Below are 8,590 nucleotides of genomic sequence, written 5' to 3' on the forward strand. Positions count from 1 at the left end.
CTCTGCCTAAGACACTCTTTCCCCATATATCCCCCTGGCTCACTCCCTCACAGGCATGAGATCTTCCCTGACTTTCTGTTTAAAATTTTGACACCTCATCACCAGTGCTCCCTTCCCAGTAAAGCACTTCTGTGCTTTATTCTCCATGACCTTATCGAACACATATATTTCAATGATTCATGACCCTCTCCCCACACACAGTGAATCCAGGCTCCATGAAGTCAGGAGCTTTCTGTCTGTGTAGGTCACAGACAGGATACAGCTTTAAACCCAGGGCCTAGAAGGGTGCCTGGCATACACAGTTGGTGCTAATTTTGAACTAGTGGACTTGACTGCCTCTTCGTTTGCTTTCCTCTGATGTCAGTTTCACTTAAATCATGTCTGCTGGACAGCCTTCATTCTCTCCACTCTTCATATTCTATCACAATAAAAATGCCCTTCTGTGGAAAGTGAACCCCTCGTTGTCTGTTCTTCAGAAATGACTTAGAGGGAGTTCTTGTTGTGGCGTTGCCATGAGCTGTGGTGTAGGTTGCAGACGCAGCTCAGATCTGGCATTGCTGTGGCTGTGGTGCAGGCTGACAGCTGTAGCTCTGATTCAACCCCTAGCCTGGGAACTTCAATTTGCTGTGGGTGTAGCCCCACCCCAAAAAGATTTTGAAATCTTGATGTTATCTCTAAGAAGTTGTATGTGAATGAACATCATGTTACAGGAATCAGTAGTATCTTTTTAATTTTTTTTTGGCCTTGAGCACTCAGCATGTGAAAGTTTCCAGGCCAGGGATCAAACCCCAGCCAGAGCAGTGACAATGCCAAATCCTTAGCCTGCTGCACCACAGGGGTACTCTGCATCTTTTAATTAATTTTTATTTTCAGATTTAAAGGAAGCAAGAAAGATGACATTCTGGGAGTTTCATATAATAGGTTGATTAGAATCGATGCAAACAGTGGAATTCCAATTACAACATGGAGATTCACGAATATGAAACAGTGGAATGTAAACTGGGAAATCCGGCAGGTAAAGGGAAAGTTTGGGGTATATTCAGTGTTGAGCCTATAAATGTGTGTCCCCTCAGAACTGTAGGTTGTTCTGATTTTAAAAAAGTGTCCTTCTACTTAGAGCTCAGAAACCCAGGCATATGGGAAATGTCTTAAAATAATCACATGCAGTTCTGGGCAGTTTTCTAACAAGCACAGGCCAAATGCTTCTGAATTAACACCAGTTGGCTTAGTTTCCCTACAGACAGACTTTAAAATTGCTGAACCAGTTTGATTAATTTCCTTCAACTCAGCATAGGATTATATAAGATTTAGGCCGATAATTATTTAGCAGAAATCATCTGAGATATAAATAGCATACAAAATAAATCTAAAACAGATTTCATCTGACTGGCTGCCAAGAGGTGTCAGTGCTGAAGACCCAGAAGCTCAACTGCTCATCTGGACAGCATTCCAGTCCCAAAGACGAAAGTACCAGAGTAGCCAGCGAGGTTCACAGGGGTGATGGAGGAAAGTTTAGCTTCTGAGTTTAGGAGCCCCCAGCCTCTCATCCCCCATCAGCTCTATCCTAGGAACCAAGTCAAGCCAAGCCTCTGTCATGGGAGGTGCTAGATCAAGTCAAAGGCTCCCAAGTGTCCTGATGATTTAAAACATTCTGCTGTTGCTATTATAGGACCTCTTACAACAATCCATTGGCATTCTCATTTTACCAGTAGAAAGCCATCAACATAGAGGGCACATAAGAGACTCACATATTTTTCTTGAAGCACCACAGATTCCTCTCAGCAGAGCTGTTGACCATCTGGCCTCATTTGCAGAAGGAAGGTCTGAGATCAGATGGCCCCTAAAAGCAGTGGCTTGAAAACCTTGGTGCCTCCTCAAGGCCACATAAATCTGACTCTGGAGACACCAAAATCAGTGATTCTTTTTTTTTTTTTTTTGCTTTTTAGTGCCATACCTGTGGCATATGGAGGTTCCCAGGCTAGGGGTTTAATCAGAACTACAGCTGCTGGCCTACACCACAGCCACAGCTATGCCAGATCCAAGCCTCGTCTGTGACCTACACCACAGTTCACAGCAATGCTGAATCCTTAACCCACTGAGTGAGGCCAGGGATCGAACCCACAACCTCATTGTTCCTAGTCAGATTCGTTTCTGCTGAGCCACGATGGGAACTCCTCTTTTTTCTTTTAATTTTTATATTATAGTTGATTGACATTGTTCTGTCAATTTCTGCTATACAGCAAAGTGACCCAGTCATATGTATATACACACTCTTTCTCTCATATCATCTTCCATCATGTTATATCACAAGTGATTGGATATGGTTCCCTGTGCAATACAGGAGGACCTCATTGCTTATCCATTCTAAATTGTAACAGTTTAAGGGGTTCCTGTTGTGGCTGAGAATTTCCATATCCCCCAACTGCGGCACTAAAAAGCAAAAAAAAAAAAAAAGAAAGGAAAGAAGGAAGGAAGGAAAGAAAGAAAGGAAGGAAGGAAGGAAGGAAGGAAGGAAGAAAGAAAGAAAGAAAGAAAGAAGGAAGGAAGGAAGGAAGGAAGGAAGGAAGGAAGGAAGGAAGGAAGGAAGGAAAGAAATCGTTTGCATCTATTAACCCCAAACTCCCAGTCCATCCCACTCCCTCATCCTCCCCCTTGGCAACCATAAATTGAGATCAGTGATTCTTAAAGGTCCCCAGCTGATCACAGTGGCCAGCCAAGGGGGGAGAGGAAGTGCCACTTCAGTTCTTTCTAGTGCTTTCTTGAGTTTATGACCTCCACCTAGGAAGGAGTGAGGGCCGTGGCTGCAGGAAGATTCACATGAGCCTTTTCTTCTCCATTAAAAAATCCGCAAAGCCCTCCGCCCCTCAACACAAGGAGTGCTGACAGTTTTTTCGTCTAAGCCAGAGACAGACACGACATAAAAAGGCAGAGTGGGCATTGGGATGTTTTGCCAGGTGTGCAGCAAAGCCAACACCACAAGGGGGCGCAGAGGGTTAGAAGGCTTTGATGGAAGGGTGGATTTTGCGGGGGTTGGGAGGAAATATGTCTATCAATCAGCAGCACTACAGCAGTCCTTACTGGGCTCTGGGACCGCCTCCAGTTTTTTCTCTTCCTTCCTTGTCAGCGTAAACGACCCTGTGCCTTCCCCTCCCAGGTGGCCATCGAGTTTGACCAGAACGTCTCCATCGCGTTCACCTGCCTGAGCGCGGATTGCAAAATTGTGCATGAGTACATCGGGGGCTACATTTTCCTGTCCACACGCTCCAAGGACCAGAATGAGTCGCTCGATGAGGACCTGTTCCACAAGTTGACCGGTGGTCAGGAGTGAGCAAGGCAGGCCTGCTGGGCCTACACAGAGGGCGGGCTTCGCTGGGTGCTGGGTCCACGGCCCATCCCGTGTATCCATGCCAGACTGAGAGCAGTCATCATCACCGAACCCCCAGACCCTTGCCTCATTTCAAACACCCTGCCCAGCACATCCCTGTCCTCGTTTTGCCCGGTGCTACCAGGGCTGGAGGGGAACTCAGTTAATAATCTCTTCTGTCAGTGGGGTGGGGGAGGTCGGGGACACTGCTCTAAAGCCCAGCCTGTAGCTACATTTCTGTGACCTGCAGGCCCTGCAGGTGTATGACTAGAGGTTGTCCTTGTGCTGATCTGCTTTGTTGCTAAATCAGAGCAAAGACAAAGGTTCAAGGTACATGTAGCAGAGAGAAATCTTTTTTTTTTTATTTTATTGGAATATAGTTGACGTATAAAGTTGTGTTGATTTCAGGCATACGGCAAAGTGAATCAGTTATACATATTCATGTATTCAGTCCTTCTCAGATTCTATTCCCATAAGGTTATTATACAATATTGAATAAGTTTCGCTGTGCTATCATGTTTAGCAGGGACAAATCTTATTCCATACACTCAGGTATGAAAAGAAATAGCTTTCCTTAACAGAAATAGCTTGTAACTCCTGCTGTGTGAAAATGGCAAAGGGAGTCCACATATACACTCCTGTCCTAGAGGTCAAGGTTTTGGGGGGGGGGGGGTAAAGGTCTGGGGAAAGGTGGGGTTACCTGGTACCAGATGGCAACAAGGGGCCAGGGTAGTGGCCCTCAGTGTCATCAGTCCAGAGTGGCATCTGCTGAGGTGACTGTTGACCCATCTGGTCTTGGATATCGATGCTCTTAGGTTACTGCCCCATCCACAAGCCCATCCCATTCCTGGGGCTCTCTCAGCCACCTGTAGGTCCTTCTGGAAGAAATAGTGACACCAGGATTTAGGAAAACCCATTCCTCAGACCCATTCCATGTCTAAACTACTACTCTGAGTTAGGGCTCAGGAAGATGGGCCTAGTTCTCCCCATAAAAGCCACCTCCTGGGAGTTCCCGTTGTAGCGCAGAGGCACCGAATCCAACTATCCATGAGGATTTGGGTTCGATCCCTGGCCCTGCTCAGTGGGTTAAGGATCCTACATTGCTGTGGCTGTCACGTAGGCTGACAGCTGTAGCTCCACTTCGACCTCTAGCTAGGGAATTTTCATGTGCTGCAGGTGCCGCTCAAAAGGCAAGAAGAAAAAAAAAATAAATCCACCTCCCAGCCTGAGGCACTCAGCGAGCTCTCCATCACAACCAGTCAGGGAGAAGAGTAGGATGCAGGGCAGACCTGTCACCAAAGATGACCAAGTTCAAGGGCTGTCAGCTTCCCCAGTGGCTTCAGTCTACCCAGCCACTGGCCAGTCTGTGGGGTAGAGAAGCCTTGCTCTTATCACTACTCAGTGTTCTTTCACCTCAAGGCCTTTGGCTTTAGTGAATCAAAAGCTGATAATAGACTTTTCTTTCCCTCTGCTTTTTGCTCTGTTCTGTCTGCCTTGAGACATGAACGTGGGCCAGTTAACAGCTGCCTCAACTGTCCTTTTCTGTTTCAGTTTGTCAATGCTGAGAAGAGTGAGTTTTCAGAGGATAAAATGTTGCACTGGGGGTAGCCATAAATATCAGGTATATTTTAGTATGTTCTTGTAAATATTCTCCTGTCACACAAAGGTGGTGGGTTGTAAAGGTAAGGCAGAAACTGTTTCCAGGAGGTCCCGTCGTGGGGCCGTGGAAACAAATCTGAGCAGTATCCATGAGGACACGAGTTCAATCCCTGGCCTCGCTCAGTGGGTTAAGGATCCATCATTGCCATGAGCTGTGGCTCATGTGTCACAGACATGGCTCTGATCTGGCATTGCTGTGGCTGTGGTGTAGATCAGCAGCTGTAGCTCCAATTCAACTCCTTGCCTGGGAACGTCCATATGCCCTTCCCCCCCCCCCCAAAAAAAAGCCAAAAAACAAAACAAACAAAAAACCTGTTTCCATTTTGAAATTCCTTTAGGTTGCAAACCTCAGGGCATCTGGCTGGAGCTCAGATGCCCGAAAACAATAGCTGTTGTTTTATCTTCCAGCAAAGCCATTTGAGAAGAGAGATGTCCACAGTTCTGGGGGCCATCTCGAGACAGCCTTGCCCTAAGCCCTGAGCCAGAAGCTGTCACTGGAAATTCCTCTTTCAGCCTTTCCTTAGAGGTGAATGTTAATGAAGGATCTCCAGGCAACACCTGAGCTTCTGAGGCCTAGCTTACAGCCCAGATGTGGCTTAGGCACTTGGAAAATCTGGTCCATGAAATAGAGAACTTAGTTTGAAACGTTTGTGCAGAAATCAGTGCCGACTGTACTACGTTAAACTTGGTGATCATTTTCCACAGTCCTAGGCTCCATTGTTCTAAACCTTGATGGGCCCTATATTAGAATAATGCTCCTTGGAGTTCCCGCTGTGGTGCAGCAGGTTAAGGATCCAGTGCTGTCTCTGCTGTGGCTCGGGTTGCTGCTGAGGCTTGGATTTGATCCCTGGCCCAGGAACTTCCATACGCCGTGGGTGCGGCCGAAAATAATAAAATTAAAATAAAATAAAGCTCCTTGATGTAACATTTTACCTGTTTGCTGCCACATTCAGTTCTGCCTAACTTACCACAGCTAGACTTTGGGTTCAACCTGCCTCCTTAGCTTTTCCTGGTTGTCAGACATTTCCATGAAAACACTCAGGAGATTTGTCTGGTTTTAACCAAACTTTCAGGGGAGTATTTCTTCCACAACTACTCAACCACATCCCAGAGGAATAAACAAGTATGGCAAGAAAACCTTAAATGCTGCTATTCCAAAGAGTAACTTGAGAACTTTTTTTTTTTTACATTGGATACAAAGGTCACCTGACTTCCTGTGATTAAAATTGGAAATTAATGTGCATGTTTTAATCCTGTTTGCTTCTTTATCTACACTACCTGGGGAAATCTGCATTTTTTAGTTGTTTTATATGACTCTTAATTAAAAGGTTTATATGGATTTGAATATGGTCTGGTTGTGTCCTCTCCAGCCTGTTGCCTTTAAAAAAGTGAATACTTTCTCCATTATGAAAAAAGGAGAGAGTGCATCTTTGAGTTTTAACTACTTTTCCTCACAATTCCAAGATGTGAGCTTCTCTGCAGTGAGGTTATGTTAGAGACCCCACTTAACTGTTGGTTTCCACTCCTTTCTCATTGACTGTCACCAGATTTCCTGATAGATTGTGAGGTCTTTTATCTAGATACACCTTTTAGAAAAAGCACCTTAGAGGAAACTAAATAGCCAGAGGCAGAGGAGTATCAGAGGATCTCTGATTTGATGGCCAAATGCCAAGGCCACTTTTGAATTAGTGGTAGTAAGGGTTACGAATGTGCAGTTTGTAGATACCCCTTTGTGAAATTCTTTTTTTAAGTAGTATAAGTTTCAAGTGTACAGCTTCAGATTCTGTGCCATTATAGATTATTACAAGACATTAAAGACAGCCCTTCCTGCAGTTCTCATATCAACCCATTAAGGGGCAGGAATGGCTTGCCTTCTCATTTCACAAAGGTGAAACCAGGCGCAGAAAGTAAAATAACATGGGGGTTCCTGCTACAGTGCAGGGGAAATGAACAGGACTAGTATCCATGAGGAGCAGGTTTGATCCCTGGCCTCGCTCACTGGGTTAAGGTCTGGGATTGCCATGAGCTGGCACTGAGCTGCAGTATAGGTTGCAGGTGTGGCTCAGATGTTGCTGAGCTGTAGTATAGGCTGGCAGCTACAGCTCCAATTTGACCCCTAGCCTGGGAACTTACATATGCAGCCCTAAAAAGCTAAAAAAAAAAAAAAAAAAAAAAGAAGTAACTTGTCCAGGGTCACCCCCCCAGCAGCAGTGGAACCAAGATTCAAAGCCAGTTTTTTCTCAACTCCAGAAACTACTGAGCTTAACCCTGCAATCCTCACCCTACCCTTTCCAGCCCTGCTCAGCTCTGAAATGCCTGCCCCCACCCCAGCCCTAGTGCAAGCACCTCCTGAGCTTAGGCCCTGTTGGGGGAGGGCCAGGGAAGTTAGAGGATTGGCTGCCCCAGAGTAGCTGGGAAGGTGCAGGTGGGTCAGAAGCATCCGAGAGCCTGAGAAGGGAGTCCCCCAGCAAGCATTTTGATTCTGGGAAAGTTTCAAAGGTCAAAAAAGTAAACCAATGTCTTTCATTTGAAAACAGCTTTGAGTTATAGGTGCCAGAAGCCAAGTTTCCTGCAATTTTGTTTTCTGAAATCACGGGGAAAAAAAATTTTTTTTAATTCACTTGTAAGTAGAGATTTCTTTTCTGCTTCAGTATATTCAGCAAAGGGTGAAATGGAAAAGGAGGCTCCCTTCTACCTCTCCAACCCCCACCCCCAGAGATTCTGGGGTGACAGGGGGAAGAGGCAGGGAAATCATGTGAAATAATGAAATACAGAATTTTTTTCCAGTATTTCCCCACACAAACGCATGATTTTATGAAATCACATCAATTCCAATCATGTGAAATAATGACATGTATAAATTTTTTTCATTATTTTCCCATTCAAACGTGATTCTCCAGCTTCCTCGCCTCCCCCTTCTCACCCCACAATTGCTAGATGGCAGGGGTGGAAGGGATCCGCCTCCTTTTCTATTTTTCCCCCTTTCCCCCTCATGCCCACTTCCTCCAGGAGCCATTGAGCCCTGGAAATCGTGGAAAAGCTGAAGGTCAGCACGTGGCCCTTTCTTGAGCTCAAGTTTCCCCATTCCCTTCTCAACACCCTGACCTCCCTGAAGCTTTGTGGAAATAACACATCCATGAAAGAGAACAAAATCAGCTTGACCCTATTCTCCATCCTCACAAATGCTTGTGCCACCTTGAACTCCCACTGTCCTTGGGGTGATGGGTTCTCAGACTTCATCAGAGTGGAAGCCTTGTCACTGAATGAAAGGTCAGAGTCTAATAAATTAAGCCACCCTTGAGCCCAGAGCATGAAACCAGATCAGATGATTTAGAAAGAGCCTCCAGGGAGTTTCTGCTGTGGCACAGTGGGTTAAGAATCTGACTGCAGCCGCTGCAGTTAGAGGGTTCTATCCCTGGTCTGGCACAGTGGGTTCATGGATCATGTATTGCCAGCAGCTGTGGTGTAGGTCACGGCTATGACTCAGATTCAATCCCTGGCCCAGGAACTTCCATATATCTCAAGTGCAGCCGTAACATAAAAAAAGAAGGAGAAAAAAAAAGCTGG

At 45.7% G+C, this 8,590-nt stretch overlaps 1 protein-coding gene across 1 annotated transcript in view; it reads left to right on the forward strand.

Moving 5' to 3' along the window:
* The window catches only part of FERMT1 (FERM domain containing kindlin 1), a 58,421-nt gene extending 53,992 nt beyond the window's left edge, over positions 1-4,429 (forward strand). Inside the window, exons 14-15 of the mRNA XM_047771696.1 lie at positions 874-1,015; positions 3,155-4,429. Of these exons, the coding sequence (XP_047627652.1) occupies positions 874-1,015; positions 3,155-3,328 (316 nt within the window). The 3' untranslated portion in view covers positions 3,329-4,429. The remainder of the gene's footprint in view (positions 1-873; positions 1,016-3,154) is intronic.
* The last annotated feature ends 4,161 nt before the right edge of the window (positions 4,430-8,590 follow it).

This window comes from Phacochoerus africanus, chromosome 3 (assembly GCF_016906955.1).
Source record: "Phacochoerus africanus isolate WHEZ1 chromosome 3, ROS_Pafr_v1, whole genome shotgun sequence".
Classification (NCBI taxonomy): Eukaryota; Metazoa; Chordata; class Mammalia; order Artiodactyla; family Suidae; genus Phacochoerus; species Phacochoerus africanus.